The 18,754-nt window shown below is 39.0% G+C and overlaps 1 protein-coding gene across 2 annotated transcripts in view; it reads right to left on the minus strand.

The window, feature by feature from the left end:
- cdkal1 (CDK5 regulatory subunit associated protein 1-like 1) overlaps window positions 1-18,754 on the minus strand; it is a 522,933-nt gene that overhangs the window by 137,672 nt on the left and 366,507 nt on the right. For both annotated transcript variants that reach the window (XM_063069880.1, XM_063069879.1), the window contains exon 11: window positions 7,001-7,181. In XM_063069880.1, coding sequence (XP_062925950.1) covers window positions 7,001-7,181 — 181 coding nt within the window. The remainder of the gene's footprint in view (window positions 1-7,000; window positions 7,182-18,754) is intronic.

Here is an 18,754-nt window from a genome sequence, read left to right on the forward strand (position 1 = left end):
ATTCTGAAAAGGTCCCATTTATTCCCACTCTTTGCTTCCTGTCTGCCAACCAATTCTCTATCCACATCAATACCTTACCCCAATACCGTGTGCTTTAAGTTTGCACACTAATCTCCTGTGTGGGACCTTGTCCTTGTCAAAGGAGATGTCAGAGGTAAGTTTTTTACACAGAGAGTGGTGAGTGAGTGGAATGGGCTGCCGGCGATGGTGGTGGAGGCGAATATGATAGGGTCTTTTAAGAGACTCCTGGATAGGTACATGGAGCTCAGAAAAATAGAGGCTCATGGGTAACCCTAGGTAATTTCTAAGGTAAGGACATGTTCGGCACAGCTGTGTGGGCCGAAGGGCTTGTATTATGCTGTAGGTTTTCTATGTTTCTATACTCCAATAATATATTTATCTTGACCCTTGAACTAAACAGGGTCATTCTTGTAGAAAATAGTTGACATTTTTCTCCCCATTGGTAACAGCGTTGTATGTCATTTTGAAGTTGACTCATCTCAACAATGAATGAGAATATTTTACACCACAGGAATGAGAGTCCGTTCTGGCTGTCAAAGGTTTATCTATCTCACCCATTCCCTGATTATCCTGTATACCCTTTTTCCCATTTACTTTTTGCCTGGTATTGAGATTAGAGAGGGCATTCCCAGTCAAGCAAGCTATAGGAAAGACAAAGAAAAACCCTGATTAAATTGGGAAAAAAGATTGCAGGAAATGCTATTCCAACTCCTGAAGGAAGTCAAACAAGGTCCTAGGGATTTGATAATGAAAACACAGCAACTTCCCCACTTAATATTGGTGACCAAACACATCCCCAACTCTCAGGAGGTCAAATTGCTCTCTTTTGAACAGATATTTACCATATGGCTTGTGAATCGCTTTCAGGTGGCCAATGACTCACTGAAAACAAATATTAACTGGCATCTAACCAAATTCTGTGCTTTAGACAATGCAATGAAGTTTTTAAAGACTCGGTCTCTGCAAGTAGGATTACTACCAGTTAACAATCTGAAAGGTGAGGAAAGGATAGATCAGCATTATATTAAAATTACCCATTTCTATATTCCTACTGTCAAATTTTAAGCACCAGATAACATTGCATATCTATGGTATGAACTGAGAAATCAGATCATTTAAGACACTGTCTGAATTATGAAAAATCAGAAATTATTTTGTTTTTAAAGTTGTTATGCAAAGTTCAGTACCTTATCATTTTGCACCCACAAAGAAGTTTTTTTAGGTTAGGTCATAACCAGCGGAAGGTATCAATAATCATGTGATTGCAACTATTACTTTCAATTTATACACTTATTAAAATAGAGAAAAGCCAGCATGCACAAAACTAAACCAGTTTGCAATATTTTATTTTCTTCTGAAAATTGAGCTTGATATCTCCAAAGAAGTTGTTTTGTATACTTAACACTGAAGTATTAATGCATAAAACAAACGTACAGATGAGGAACAGTACTGGTAATGTCTTTCTCTTACATGACATCATTGCCTTCAATGGTCATTACTTCTTATCCAATTTATCTATTGTCACAGACTTTAAGGAGTCAAGTTCAGAACTATTGAAAATAACTATCTTGCTGAAAACAAATTACATAAATATATTTGTACAGAATCTTAAATGTAATCATGTGACAGACTTGAATTTAAATTCTTATTATGTGACAAGCAGATAATTTAAATAGGCTAAATATTAAAGGTGACACAGAACATTGTTCTGATATAATGTACAAGGAGTGGTAGGATGTGGGTTTATTTAACCATAATTTCCCATACACTAAGTGCCCAGCCTTGATTATACTAACAATAGGTGTTCACTTAGGGAGGGGAGATTAATATCCTAATTTTAAGTCGTCTCTCAGACTCAGAAGCAGCTCTGGCTCAAACCTAACGGCAGCTGCTTTAATAATGCATTGCATGGGGGAAATTAAAGTGTTTTTTGGTTGATGAGTTGCTCTATTACCCTCGTGTATGATGACTGAAAATGATTGATGTGCAGAGATATTAATTTAAAACTGCTGTTAAATATTTCTTCTAACTACATAAAACAAATGCCATGGAGACAAGAACAGGCATTCCTGCAGCAAATACAGAAGATAAGCTTCTTTCTGGGCTGTCAACTGATTGCTGTTAACTTGCATGACTAATGCAACACAAATAAATACATTCTTTTTAATATGTTAATCAACATAAAAGTTTAAAGAGAAAACTCAATGCTGAACACAACTGTAAGCAGCAACCTGCACAAGGCAGCATTGGTGTTGGCTGGAACATTGGCCAGATGTGGTAAATCACAGGATTGCTTGAGGTTGAGTGGTGGTGGTGGTGGTGGCCCTGATTCTGTGGTTTATACAAGGTCTACTGCACAGAAGCAGGCCCTTTGGCCCATCTAGTCTGTGTCGAACTATTAATCCGTCTCGTCCCATCAATCTGCACCTGGACCATATCCCTCCATACCTCTCCCACTCATGCACCTATGCAAATTTCTTTCAAGTGTTGAAATTGAATCCGCATCCACCACTTCTTCTGGCAGCTTGTTTCACATTCTCACCATCTTCTGAGTTAAAAAGCTCCTCCCTCACATTCCCCCAAAACACTTCATCTTTCATCATTAACCCACAACTTCCAGTTGTAGTCGCCAACTGCAATGGAAAATGGCAGCTTGCATTTACTTTATCTAATCTCCTCATAATTTTGTATGTCTCTATCAAATCTCTCCTCATTCTCCTATGTTCGCGGGAATAAAGTCCAATACTATTTGACCTTTCCCTATAACTCAGGCTCTCATCTTGGCAAGATCCTTGTAAATTTTCAAAGCACTTTTTCAATCCTATTGACACCTTTCCTGTAGGTAGTCGATCAGAACTGCACACATTCTCCAAATTAGACCCACGGATGTTTTGTACAACTTCAACATAACATCCCAACCCCTGTACTCAATACTTTGATATATGAAGGCCAATGTGCCAAAAGCTCTCTTTACAACCCTATCTGCCTGTGATTCCACTTTCAAGGAATTATGGACTTGTATTTCCAGATCTCTCTGTTCTACCACACTTCTCAGTGCCCTACTGTGTAAGTCTGGTTTGTTCTCCCAAAGTGCAACACCTCACATTTGTCTGCATTAAGTTCCATTCTGTCTTTTTGCAGTCCATTTTTCCAGCTGGTCCAGGTCCCACTCCTCGTTGGCGGAGAAAATTACGGATCTGTGCCTCGTGCTGCTGCCTGTGTCGAAGGAAGAGTACAATCTATTTGCAAGTGACCGTTTTAGTCACTTTTACTGTAATCGCAAAACCCTTTTGGACATTGTTAATGTGGAACAGTGCAAGTTTGATTCACTGACTTATTGGCGGGAAACGGGGCAGACAACAGGGGAGCTGTGTGGCCTTGGTCAGAGTGAGGACTGGGCCTCAAGCCGTGGTGTTGCCTGTTCACAGCCGCTAGAAGAGAGGCATTGGAGACAGTGCGGAGTACTGGAATTGGTGCTGTGCCCCCCCCCCCAGTAATTATTCCACAGAACACAAGCTGTATTGTGATCGACTGCAGATTTCTTTGGCATTCATGGCTTCGGTCTGGACTTTTTTTTTAATGCATGACTGTATCTTACTAATATCTTTATATGCTTGCTATTTTGTAGGTGCTATGTGTGTTTTGTGCTGTGTAACTGTTTAGCACCTTGGCCCCAGAGTAACACTACTTACTTAATGTAACTTAAAAAAATATATATACTTAATCGAACCCTGCGGCACATCAACAGCCACAAACCTCCAGTCAGAGAGGCAACCATCTACTACCACACTCTGGCATCTCCTGTGAAACTAATGCCTAATCTAAGTTACTACCTCATCTTAAATGCCGAGTAACTACACCTTCTTGACCATCCTCCCATCTGGCACCTTGTCAAAGGCCTTGCTAAAGTCCATGTAGGCAACATCCACTGCCTTGCCTTCATCAACTTTTCTGGTAACTTCCTTACAAAACTCTTAGAGATTGGTTAGCCATGACCTATCATGCACAAAACCAAGTTGGCTATCCCTAATCAATCCCTGTCTCTCCAAATACTTATACTGCATATCCAGTCCCCTTTGAATACCTTCCACAACTTATTCACTGTTGGTGTTAAGCTCACCAATCTATAATTTCCCAGCCTATGTCTTCGCAGAAAACTGTTAATTCATACACGATTATAAAATTGCTCCTCATTTTACCATGAGTGAAAAAAGCAAGGTTGTAAGCCATGCCCTTCTGATCCAAATTCTGCTTTATCTCCACTTTGATATTTTCCTCCATTTGGCTCAAGAGTCTCTGCTAGTTCTCAGAGCATTTCCATTGCTACTTACTTCCTTCCAGTATGTTCTCTCTCATCACCTCCCACTAATTCTTTTTCCACTCACCAACGCTGAGGACAATTTACAGTAGGCAATAAAATTACCAGCAAAGCAGGAGCACAAAGTGAATCTTAAGCAGGACACTTGGACACGTTCTGTTTTGCGACATTTTCTCGCATTTTACAAGATGATTCACAATTTTTCATTGAGTCCTGCACTGGCTTTCATAAATTTCTGTTGCTCAAGTTAGAAAGCTTTGGGAACTTCCTTCAGTAACTTGATTCCACTTACAAAGAACAAATACCAAATTGTCTCACGTAATTAGTACTTTGGTACATGAAAAATGGTAAGTTTTTTTGCTATTCATCATCAACACATCAGTATCTTACAGGACACAGCTCTACCTTCTGCGGTCATTTGAAGAAAGCACCAGCATGTTTTGAAAGAGAGACAAATGAGTAATATATGAAATAGATTTATCTTTATATCATTTATGTAAAGTTGAAAAAAATTCCAGGTTGGTAGTAAAAATAGAAAGATGGAGTAATCTTTTCAATATATTGCCATTTTAAGATGTTGGTGGTCAAAATGACTTGGGAGTTCATGTACACGAAGTATGAAAAATTAACATAAAAGTACAGTATTGAACTAGAAAGGTAAATAGTTAATTTGGCCTTTGTTTGCAGGTGTAATCCCAGTTACAAGAGCAAGTTTTACTGGTATTCTATGGGGCCATGGTACGATGGCACCTGCATGGGACTGGTTTTCCTATCACATGTTTGTGATACAGGGAAAGCACCCAAGTTTACTCAAATAATTCCCTAGCTAGCAGATTTGACATACTGTATAAGGAGCCATCAGACAGGCTAAGCCTAAATTCTTAAGGGGGTTGATAGGACAGATATAGAGATACCTACTGGGGTCACATTCTCGAAACAAGATACAGATGAGAAGCGATTTTCCATTTTGAGATTAGTGAATCATAGCAATTCACTACCAAGACAACTGTCATCCTTGTGGACTCATTACTAACAACTATCTTATTTTTCTTTCAGCATCACTCTTACACACTCAATTGACCTCAAGAGATCAACTGAAGGAGAGATAAGCAAACAACAATAAAGCTGTCCATCATTTAACTGTTTTCTCAAATCAACATTTTGCTTCTTATTGTCATTTGTTTTTCATCTTTTTGTAGGAGGATGTTACAATATCTACAAAATAGAAAAAAACTACCTCTCTTCATCATTGCTAATATAAATATTTATATTGGCAATACTTCTGATGCCATATATATTTTTTACTGCACCAAAACTTTCTCCATATCAGAACATTTATTTCACATTATTAAAATGTCATTTTATCTGGAAAAAAATCTGTTACAGATCCCATAGGGTGGCTGGATTAGGTTACTAGAGGGAACATCTGGAATATAAATAGCAAAGAAAATGTTTTTGGATAATAGGTCATCCCCTTCATCCACATTGAAACTTATGGAATGCATATTCCCACAAACTGGTCTTTCATTCGCTCACCCCCCCCCCCTTTACATCTGCAAAACATTTACTTATTATAGATACGAGTCATGAAGGAATCACTATTTTTTGGATCTCCAATTACAAAAACACAGCAAAAAAATCTAAAATTCTTGATCTGAACTTTAAAAGGGCTAAGCTGCAAGACATAATATGTTTCTGCAGGCGAGAGTTATTTAAGGACTTGCTTGTTCTAATTTATCAGTCTTTAAAGGCACCTTGTTCACAGTACCGTGACATACACACACATGCAGTGGTCTAAATACGGATTAGTAAAGTCATAATTCAATTTATAATTTATAATGTTGAGTGTTATATGCCAAGTAATAATTGTTAATGTAACAAACTTATCAAGTTATACAGTGAGATAACAGCTGGGACCAGTATTTTTTTGATAGTGTTCAAAAAAATCTGGGTGGACAACAAGTAGAATAAACTTTTGCAATACATGATGTTGTTACTGTGCATAGAAGCTGAACTATTTATAGCTTGCTGACTACTTGGGGGAGGGGTTGAAACTATGCACAACATTCTTATGATTGCACTTTTTTATATGGTTCCCAGTAGACGATTTGAACAGAGGGATTATTGTGTGAAGCATGCAGAAATGAGTTTGTGGAGGTCTGCTGTGCTGGACTGTTCATTTGGTTTGTATTTAAATTATGATTTGCAAAAAGAATCTTGATTTTATGAAATACAAGTGTTCCTTCATCATTTTGCATCTCATCATTTAACTCATCAGCCTTGATGGTTGAATAAGCTCAAGTGAAAAGTAGCTCTTGCTGTTGGCCAGAGCAGGAATTTACCATAGCAAAGCATAAGGCTAGTCAAGATGTAAGTAATTAAGAACGCTAGTGAAACATTCTGTAGAAAATCTGGAATGGTGAAAAATTCTGTAAGGTTTGAATTTGGCTATAAATAGCCTACTTCTGTACAGAATATCCAAGACAAAACCTGATTTTTTGTTGGGGATTTAAATTTTGCGTTTATTTGTTTCCTTACACTAAACTAATGGAAATGGTAATCAACCATGATCTTAGTTCATTAAAACCTTGTTGTGCCAATGGCTTATCGAATTATAGCCCATAAAAACCAACCAAAATATTGCCTGAATAAAGAACTCACCACTTGAGCATGTACTTGTTCCATCTTGGCTGCCGGAGTTCCTGGACGTGGGTAAAATTGATTGATGAATAGGCTCGGAAATTTGTACTCCTGTACCAGTTTCAGCGTTTCTTTGAAATCTGCTTCTGTCTCTCCAGGAAAGCCACAGATAATGTCCGTGGCGATTGTAATTCCTGGCACCCTGAGTGAAAAGATGAAGATTAAATATTAAAATGCCTTTCCTGCAAATTGCTAAGGTGTTCAATCTGTTCTGTCGTTATTATATTTTGCTGAAACAAGGTTAAAAAGTTAAAGTAAACCAAACATTTATATACTCCTCTTTCATCAGAACTATTATACATTATAAAATCAATTGAACTAATGTAAGACAGAAGTTTGGAACAGCTACCTGAAAGACGGTCTTTATTCTTTGAAAGGAAGTGTCCTCCAGATACCATTGAAATTAAAACCACGTTATTTGAAGAATGCTTTTTTCAAATGATCATTTTCTTATTCCTTATTTTGTTAACACTTTGAATTCTCCACAAATACTTTGATGTTACCTTTTTGAAAGACGATGGACAACTACTTAAGCTTTGCAAGATTAATATAGAAAAACACTTAATGAAAAGCTAGTATGTACATTTCAAAGTGAGAGAGAGGAACACCAGCTTACTTTTGTTGTCATGCTGTTTGAATTGTGCCTGAGCTTACAGGGGTGTAACGCAGGTTGGAAACGTTGGCATCAAGTCAGTGGGAAGAACTTTTAGAGGTAAAGGAGTAGCAGTCCTTTGTGAAATGACCGTCCCGCGTTAGTTTAATTTCAGGGGTCGTAACTAGTTCAGTTTACGCAATGCAAGAAATCAGGATGACTTTAAAGAACTGGGTCTTTTACCTGTAAAATTTAGTATTTCACATGCAATCATTCAGATCAAAAATGTGTAAAGTAGGTCACAAACCAAAAATCAATGAAATAAGAAATAAAATCATGGAACAAATGTGCAGAAGTGATGGATTACTGCTCTATGGGGAAAGAACGTTTGTGTAAGTTTTGTTCACCCCTTTAGGCAGGGTGGTGGGAAGCAGGGGCATTAGCCAAATAGATAGCCACAAACTTGGGCTGATTTGTAAGTTGGCAGCAGGATGTGACACTACAGGGACTGAATGGGTCTTTCAGATAGGATCAAAGAATCTATATGCAGCCACGGACATCTTTTGGATCAGATTCAGATTTATTTATCATATGTACATTGAAACATACAGTGAATTGCATCATTTGTGTTAACAACCAACACACCCAAGGATCTCCTGGAGGTCGCCTGCAAGTGTCACCACACTGGCGCCAACACAGAATGCCCACCATGCTCAACAGAACAACACGGAACACAACACGACAGATCATATCAAGCAGAAAAGAACAATAGCGAAACAAGCTCCGTTTCTCCCTCCTACGCATCTACCCACTTGTGCACATATACAATCCTCTAAACCTAGGACTAGCCGTCTTCAGCCTCCGACTTCCAGCGGATTCATGTACACTGGGCCTTCGAATTCCCCAGCGAACTTGTAGAGACTCACAGCCTTGCGGGGTCCAGTCATCAGGCTTCAACTTCTAGACTTTCAATGGACCTTTGGGCTTTGATCCTGACTTCTGATTGACTTTTGGGCTTTGATCTTCGGTGCCAACTCAGGAGTCAATGTTGACAATGAACGAGATCCCTCGATAAGGATCCAAACTCCAGGCCTCGAGTTCCAGACTTGCTGATGATCGACTCCGAACAATTTTATTGGTTTGCCAGCCCGACATCCAACCATGTCCATGTTTCTGCCTTCGAATGTGAAGCAGAGTCTTACTCTGTCCTTTGATTTCTCCCACATCCTTGTTCCTAAACCTTAACCTGACCCCCAACTCCTCTCTCTGTCCCTAAAATGATCCCTACAAAACCTAAAAAAAATCAAAGCACCACCCATGACCTTGATGGAGACTGCTGCTTGCCCTTGGGTGGTGGGGGTGGGGTGGTGCATGTAGATGTAATCTAAAGGTGATTGGAGGAAAGTTTAGTGGGGATGTCAGAGGTAGGTTTTTTCAACACACTGCCTGGGACAGCAGTGGAGGCAGTAACATTAGGGAGATTTTAAGAGACTCTTAAATAGGCACATGGATGAAAGAAAAATGGGGGGCTATTTGGGAGGGAAGGGTAAAATTGATCTTGGGAGTAGGTTAAAAGGTCAGAACATCATGGGCCAAAAAGGCCTATACAGTACTCTTCAATGCACTATATCCTATATTTACTAGATTCATGTACAAATATGGCCATCAAATCCAACTCAGTATCAGTCTCACCATCAGAATCAGAATCAGGTTTATTATCACCGGCATGTGACGTGAAATTTGTTAATTTAGCAGCAGCAGTTCAATGCAATACATAATCTAGCAGAGAGAGAAAAAAAAATAAAACATAATAATAAATAAACAAGTGAATCAATTGTGTATATTGAATAGATTTTTTAAAATGTGTAAAAACAGAAATACTGTATATTAAAAAAGTGAGGTAATGTCCAAAGCTTCAATGTCCATTTAGGAATCGGATGGCAGAGGGGAAGAAGCTCCAATGTAAAATTCTGAAAATGCCTCTTTGTAGGTCAGAAAGATTAAAAAGAAAAATTGCTTGGGACTGAATTAGCAATAGTAGGTTAGGACTACATCAGATTTTTTAATTTTGTATCTCAGCAGATCACAAGGTCTGGGTATACAAACACGAGAAAAACTGTAGATGCTGGAAATCCAAGGCAACACACACAAAATGCCAGAGGAACTCAGCAGGCCAGGCAGCATCTATGGAAAGGAATAAAAAATCGACTTTCTGCACTGAGACCTTTTATCAGAACTGTTTATTCTTTTCCATAGATGTTGCCTGGCCTGCTGAGTTCCTCCAGCATCTTAAGTCTGGGTGCAACTGTATTGTCTCAGTGGTCTCTCTGCAGAATCCACCAGGACAGCTTAGACTTCCCAGATCATAAACTTGGAGATCTGCCTTCTGTACACGTGCCACATTAAGTTGCTGTTAAGTACAATTGTTCCAAAGAAATTAATGGGAAGAAATGGCAGCCAGCAGAACACCCAGTAGATGTCTTAGTTGATTTAATTTAGTTGGTCGAAATATGTTTAATGTAACTATATTTCACAGCCTGTCTGTTTATTAATGCTTTGGTTACTTTTCATTTAATGATTTTTAAAAAAGAGTGCTATCATTTAAAATGAATGCCTGTGAAACCAAATACATGCATTAGAAAATAAGATCATTACTTAAAATGAACAGGCAGGAGCGGTTATATATGAGGGGTGATTGATAAGTTTGTGGCCTAAAGTAGAAGAAGTCAATTTTAGAAAACCTAGCACATTTATTTTTCCTACATTTACACACTTAGTCCAACAGTCGTGGAGCATACGGATCCCGTCTTTGTAGAAGTCGGCATCTTGGACCTCCAGAAGTGGTCCACAGAAGGGGTGGATGATTGATAAGTTTGTGGCCTAAAGAGAAGGAGATGAGTTATTAAGTTCAAGCTTTTTGTATTTTCACTCAAAGAGTTGAACTGCACGTGCATGTAACGAGAGCTGTATAACTTACCTCCTTCTACCTTAGGCCACGAACATATCAATCGCCCCTGCTGTGGACCACCTGGAGGTCCAAGACGCCCTCGTTAAATGCGCGTGCAGTTCAGCTCTTTGAGTGAAAATGCAGAAAGTTTGAAGTTAATAACTTATCTCCTTCTACCGTAGGCCATGAACTTATCAATCACCCCTTGTACATCCATTGTGCCTGGAAGAAGAATATCAAAACCATTATGAGGTTCAAGCTAATCCTCTGTCACTGCAGAGTTTAAATGCTCCAAAGTGTTGTGTTAATCCATGCTGATCAATTCCACTCACCCCCCCAGCCCCCACTGCTACCGTCCCGGTGCATTATTCTTCTGGTGCAAATCATGTGGTTCACAAGCAGGTAACTGGCGAGGTCAGGTAGCTCACCAACCAGTGAAAGAACTGGGCAGAGCAGTTATAATGATAGGTGGTCAGAATCAATTTCAGCTCCACTGTTTCAGTGTATGCAAGACATTTAATATATTCTGGATGGCTGCATGGCAAACTGCAGATCTGTCACTAGGTTGTTTGCATCAATAATGCACCACTTGAGGTAATATCTGGAGATATCTGCAGAGCATGTATCTTCCCTGCTGGTGAGAGGAAGTAGCCCTTTCATAAACTCAACAAGGTGTGATTGTAGTGACCACTAAAGTGAACAACAGTGGCATGTTTCAACGCTGCGACCGATTTAATGATCATTTTGTATCAGGAGGATAAACATAGTAGCACATTCACCTAATCCTCAGTGCAATGACTGCAACCCTTCAATCAACTTGTGTAAATTTACATCTATTCCCTTTGCTGATATGCCTGGTTATTTTCTTCTTCCAGTTCTTCATATCCTATCTACCCAGAGTCACAGTACACTTATTATCAAAGTATGTATGCAATATACAACCCCGAGATTCTTCTTCCCACAGACAGCCATGAAACAAGGAAAAAAAACTTGGAATCGATTCAAAGAAAAACATCAACACCCACCTCGCCAACTGTGCACAAAAAAACCCACATCACCCAAAAGGGCAACGAGTGAAAAACACAGGATATAAAACACAAAGTTCAAAGAGTCCAGGCATATTTCAGTTCAGCTCAGTGCCTGTCATCTGCAGGTTACTGCAAGTCAAAAACAGCAGAAATAGCAACAAAAAAAAGGAGTGACCAGAAACCAAAAGCACATCATAACATGAACTACAGAGTCCAATCCACAAACCATGTTGATTAACCTTGCCCATGACTCGGATTCCAGCACCATCCTCCGACAGTACTGAGGGAGAGAGAAACCATTCAAATGCAGGAGCACTACCAGCCAAACTCATCTTTATGCAAAATCTCCTTTATTGGCACCCTACAAATGCTCTCCATTGATCACATAAGATTTTCAATAACACACAGTCATGGATTTATTCTTCACCTTCTTGTAGGGGGTGCAACTATAAACCACAGAAAGACAGTGAATTGTATAGCATACGGGAGCTCCCAGCTACTGCAGTTCAGACTCTACATGAAAACTTGCCTGCTTGCCTTGCACTCCACGAATGATACATTACCACCTAGCATTGGTCATTCAGCATTACAGCTCATTGTTAACAATGCCATGACACCATTCAGGATTGATTATCATGGAACCAGAATGTTGATCAAAGTGCTTCTACCTCTCACCTATTTCTCCACTCTTCCCTGATGTCCAGGTAGAAGGGAGTTTAGTGAGTGAGTTAGTCAGTATCCCTCATTTTTAATAATGGTCGTGTCTGCCATTAAACAGCTGCTGTCGCTCAAAGATGCGAGTGCACTACTGCCTGAATACCTGCTGAGGGCACGGGAATTGCACCTAGTAAATTCCAGAAAGTGGAAAAGTACAGAGCAGAAATTGCAAAAACATGTTTTCAGAATTTTTTTTTATTCCACCAGGCCAGGAACCCATATCCTCTCGCAGCCCAATTGGAACTGTCACTTCCAAATATTAGAAAGAAAGACTAGCATTAAAGTGATCTGCAGTATCTGTAAAAAAAAATATATATCATATTAGATTGGTGATTAAATTTATAATATGCAGAGTATGTTATAAACCTGAGGAATTTATAGAACATTAGAAGCAGGAAAAGGTTGACTACAACCCAGCAGTACCCATCAATATTGGATGATTCTCTATGAAAGACTGCTGGTTAAAGTCATGATATTAATGACTTCAGGACCTACAATCTACTAGTTTGCCTGTTGCAAATCATGCAATGGTGAAGCCTTACTAGATGTCCCAAGGGTTTCTTCTGGATGGCATTATGGCACAGTAGGCTTGTATGTTCTCCCTACGACCTCATGTGTTTCCAACCGTCCTTTTCACCTCCCCTATGCCACTTCTGTTTCCTCTCACATCCGACAATGTACTGGCTGCTAGGTTACCCCTTTATAGCTAGCTAGTTGAAGAATCAGGGAAGTCTTAATGGACGAATGTGAAAGAAAGTGGAGGGAACTAAGTGGGCGAGTGAGATTGCTTTGAGACCCAATGTTCACTCAATGGCCGAATGATCTTCTTTAATGCATAATCAACCACAAAATAAAACTGATACAGACAAAATGGATTACAAGAACAAATTAACAAGAAAAATAAATGCACATTGCAAGACCTATAGACATATATTAAAATAAACCAAATGTTGCTCTCTCAGAAACTGAGACAGGTATTTTAAATGGATAGGGGCAGGGGTAGGGGATGGCAAGCAAATAGCAAAAACATTAAGCAAAAAATTTCTATCCGTCCTCACATTAGAACAGGAGGAGGATTTAAAACAATAACTATCTCTGGAGAAAAAGTATTAAATATTGGCATTAAGGACTGACAACTCCACTGCAATTAATGGTTTCCATCCAAGGGTTCTAAAAGCAACAGATGTAGACAGTGAATACACTGGTTGTAATACAAAACATTTCTAGAAACGTCACCAATAGATTAAAAAAGCAGGGGGCATTCAACCACTTTTCAAAAAGGAACCAGGAGAATAAAGAGGGATGTGAATACTAGTTCACCACATATTTAACACCAGGAAAATACTACAGTTCATTACAAAGTAGGTCATGAGAGACTGCTTGGAAAGGTACTGCATGATTAGATGGGGTCAACATGGCTTCATTAAAAGAAATAATGTTTAACAAATTGCTTAAAATTCTTTGAAAATGTATCCAGTAGGATAGATAAAGGTGATCCACTGAAAGTACTGTATTTGAATTTCTAAAAGATAGTCGGTGAGATGCCACATAAAACCTGGATTACTGCTCATGGATTGAGAGAAATGTATTAGTATTGGTAGAAGGTAGGAGTAAAAATTATCTAGTCATTTTCAAATTGCTAAGCTGTAGCAATAAATTCTGTGATCTCAGTTATTCACCGTCTATAATAATCACTTCGATGAAGAGGGCTAATTAATGCATTCATGTTTGTTGACAAAACAAAGTGGATAGGGAAATAAATGGAGAGACACAAGGGATTAACCACTGTACATGTATGTGCTGGTTCACCGAGAGAACGAACTGATGGCAAATGGAATCTGAGAAGCACATACGAGAGGTTATTCTCTTTGGTTGGAAGAACAGTAACAGTATTATTTCAATGGTGCAAGACAGGCGTACAGAGGAATCTCGGTGTCCAAGAAAGTGCAGTCTTTATTGCCAATTTGTTGATGGGCAAATAGGACTTGCTGTGAATAAATATAAGAGATTCTCCAGATGCTGGAAATTGCTCTTGATGTGAATATGTGGCTTTCGGTACTCAAGGCAATTTCGGATGATCCCAATCACTGGGAGGATGATGAAAGAAACTCGGGAGCATTCTAGAACTATTGAGTCTAAGGGTAACTAAGATATGGACGAGAGTTTTGGCAGCAGAGGTGCTGAGGGGATAGAAATAGATGGTTTTAATGATAATTGAACATGGTACCAAAGCTCTCCGTGGGGTCAAATGCAACACCCAAGCTTTCAACAGTACGTTTTGCACAGCTACAAAATAAAGAGGTAGAGTAGGTGATTAGCAATCAGAGCTCATGTCAGGCATTGTAAAACAAACATTGTAGCAGAGGCTGTGCATTTCACTCTGCACCTGAAATTCAGTTCCTTTGAAGTTAACAGAACCAAATTTCAGATGCATAGCACAATGGCATACAGGACTCTGTTTTTAGCATGTGACTAAAGGCAGGCTTCCACTGAAAGAACTTTAGTTTTCTTATTGTATTGTGGGAGAAGATCTCCAGTCATTCAGTTTTTAGATGTCTGACTATTTTGAGAAAGCAGAGGTGTCAGAAGAAGTGCAGCGTGGTAGAACTGGGCATAATCAACAGTGTAAAACATAAATGTTATATTATAGTATCTGACAGACATCTGTGCAGATAACCCAGTGCCAGAGCATCATCTCCTTTCAGTCAATGCCACTAAGAGCACAAATACTTGTTAGTTACAACACGTGCTCTTTGTGGGACCTTTTACATCAGAGGATTGCTTTGTTTCCCACATAAGAGTCTCCACTCCAAAAACAAACAAAGCCTTTATTGACTGCATCAGCAAGCTAACTGATCCAACTGGTAGTTCTACTGCTAGTCCTGCACATGACCAGTTTATTCAATAAATGAGGGCTTAATTATTTATAAATGATGTATTCAGTGTTGAGTGTGTGCCGTCAGGCTACTGTACCTCCTTCCCGAAAACAGGGCATGTCTTGGATACTACAGAGGCTACTGCCCATGATGGAGGTGACTAAGTTTACAAGTCTCTGCAGCTTATTTCGATCCTCTGCAGTAGCCCCCCACCCCCCATACCAGATGCTGATGCAGCCAGTCAGAATCGTCTCCAGGGTACATCTGTAGAAATTTGCCATAATTTAGGATAAATCCAGCTATCAGCAAAGGCCTTTTCTATAGAGCAAGTTGAAGTGAATTTTCTGAATCTCTTCTATTAAAGGATTTTTTTCCTGAAAAACATTCCTTATGGATCTCCTCAAGTTAAGATATTCTCATACGAGGTGTAATTTAACAGGTTGAAAGGACTTCATTGACTCATAGAGACATACTGTTGCGAAGAACAGGTGAACCCAAATGCAGGACACTGGCACGGAGCTATAGTTAGGATGCAGTCGAGGGCATGAGCGTGGCTGGAGCTGAACGGCAAACAGGAGGGTGAACGGAAGAGCAGGAGGCAGGCAAAACTTAACTGGATACAGGGCGTTGCTGGAGCTGAACGGCAAACAGGAGACAGGCGGCAGACGATTCTTATCTTGACACGGAGCTTTGCTGGAGCTAACCAGCAAACAGGAAAGGCAAGCGGCAGGCAATACTTAGCTTGACATGGAGAGGCAGAGTTACACAGGTAAACCTCTGTACTGAAGTACAGCTTAGAATACACAATCCTAAGCAGCTGGGAACATGAATTACCACACTGGTTAAGACAACGATCTGGTGATGAGTGGACGCAAAGCCGGGGTAGTTATGCAGGTTTAGATGAGAATCAGGTGTGCTGCAATCAAAGGGAATTAGGAGAATATGGGGAATTAACGGTTGGAACGTGACACATACGGCCTTTTGACCCACCAAGTCTGTGCCGACTATGGCACGGAGGTGCTCTCATCCTATATTAATTCCATTTTCCTTTCCATATTCTCATCAATTCCATTTAGATTCTTGCACTACCTACTGGGAGAAATTCACAGTTGCCAAGCCTTTGTCTTTGGGATATTGGATAGAATTAGAGCATGTGATCACAGGGTGCAAACTCCACACAACACCTGTGGTCAGAGTTGAACTCATGTCTCTAGTGCTGTGACACAGCAGTCCTACTAAACTGTGCCACTCTGCAGCTCCTTTCTCCATTGATATCTTGGACACATCTCTACCACGGTCAGCATGAAAGTTATGATTGTATGGACACTATTATAAGCATATCCTCTGTAACAGTGGCAGATTTTGATCCTAAAAGGTGATCTGTCAATCATATCTTTAGATGAGGATCTTTGGGCTAATCTTTCCCTCCTTACTCACTCAAAGTGAGATATCATCCTGCAGCAACAACCTTAATGACCTTATCCTCCCTACAAGCATCCTCAGCACCATTTTATTCCTCTGAAGTCAGGAGCTGTTGGATCCTGGTGTTTAAATCCAAGGTTCTTTAATTAGTCAGGAATGAGGCATAACACTTGTTGCTTCACAATCGCTTTACTAAGAGTTGGCAGAACAAAAAGAACAGTGAATCTTAATACTGGAAGACGAGAGGATCTAAAGATGAAACCTAGCATAAGCTACTTTTATACCCAAAAGATAAGAAAATTCCATAGATAACAATAATCCAATTAGAAAACTTATTTAATACTATTACAACTTATTTAAAATTAACCAATGAGAAAATACTAGGCACTTAATGAAAGAACAAAGAACTTTCCAGAATGATACTTTGTATAGCCTCTAGAGGCACATTAAATTGCTATGTATATAACGACTATTTAAAATACAAGCAGATAATTGATTGTTAAACTTCAAACACAATGACAATTAAAATTAAGTGTTGGATCCAACAGATCTCAAACTGGGTGGAAATTATGGACATAAACTTGTTTTACTACTTTATGGCACAGCTCAGAATACCAATGTGCTTCACTGTCACTGAACAGATTTTATTGAGGGTGAACAGTCCAGTGTTTACTCTTTTCCACAGATATGGCCTGGCCTGCTGAGTTCCTCCAGCACTTTGTGTCTGTTACTTTGAATTTCCAACATCTGTGGATTTTCTTGTGTTTGAAATTTTATTAAGGAATAGTAAAAAAAAGATGAACATTAAATCCTCATCTGTCTATATTTTCTACCCCCCTCTAATTCTTTCATTACTCCTCTTTTCTTAAATGCAAAGATCCCAAGATGGAGCCGAGGTGGTGCTATGTTTGAACATACCTTCTGTGTGATGACATCATTGATGTTATCAACCAATTAATTTCCCTGGGGATCATATCACAATCAAGTCTGATTTCAGTATCACTTTAAAACTACATACATGCATTTCTAATAAGGAATTGGTGAGGAACTGTTCAGAAAATATTCCTGCCTGATTCTTCTCTTCATAAATCAGGTATTCACTGATTGCACAGATCAGGAATTAAACAAACCCTGTGAACATTTCTGGATCACGCTCAAAAGATACAATGTATTTATCCATCAAATGATAGAAGTGATGTAAGCTTATAACTAAATGATTCTTTTTCTATTTAATATGCAAGTAGAATTCTCTATGTAGGCTACATTTCCTCAATGTCCTGGATAAATCTATGCCATATGGTAAAAGTAAATGCAGTGATTGTATACAAATGATAGAAGTGATGTAAGCTTATAATTAAATGATTCTTTTTCTATTTAATATGCAAGTAGAATTCTCTATGTAGGCTACATTTCCTCAATGTCCTGGATAAATCTATGCCATATGGTAAGAGTAAATGCAGTGATTGTATAGACACTTCAACAGAGGATTTCCTGATTCGTGGTTTGATCAAACATACATGTGCATCTTTGAAATACTAGATTTATTTGGCATTTTTTTCAGAGCACACAGGGTTTATATTCAGTATCAGAAAAGGAAAATTCTAGTTCTCCATGAGAAGAACTTGGGTGACACAAATTAAAAGTAAATTGCAAAATAAAGAAATAAGACTTGACTGCTCAGTGCACTTACAATAACCAACTGCATACTCTTTGAAGTTGCTTTATTTTTAATCCTGATTTTGACATTGAATATTGGTTTTCAGACCATTCAAGTGGGGCTGAGTTTCAGCTCGCACAACTGTGCAGTGCATCAAGATAATCTCAGATTACCTTGCGTATTTATAACATGGCTAGAAGGGTATGATGTCCTCCTCATTTCATTTCAGCATACTACAAGCCATCATATGGCCCGCCAAGTCATCAGAGAAAGGGAGAGTAACACTCAGCCAACTTTTAACTTGTGAGTTTAACCTGAAAAATACTGAACCCACCAAAAGGAACCATAACACAAATTATACTCTAAAGCAAGCGTTTTTGAAAACTCCAGGGAAACACCAATTAATAATACAGATTGCAAAACACCTTCAAAGAGAGGAGGACTATGCAAGTTTTCATGCCTGTTGATTAAAATTT

Source organism: Mobula hypostoma, chromosome 17 (assembly GCF_963921235.1).
Source record: "Mobula hypostoma chromosome 17, sMobHyp1.1, whole genome shotgun sequence".
NCBI lineage: Eukaryota > Metazoa > Chordata > Chondrichthyes > Myliobatiformes > Myliobatidae > Mobula > Mobula hypostoma.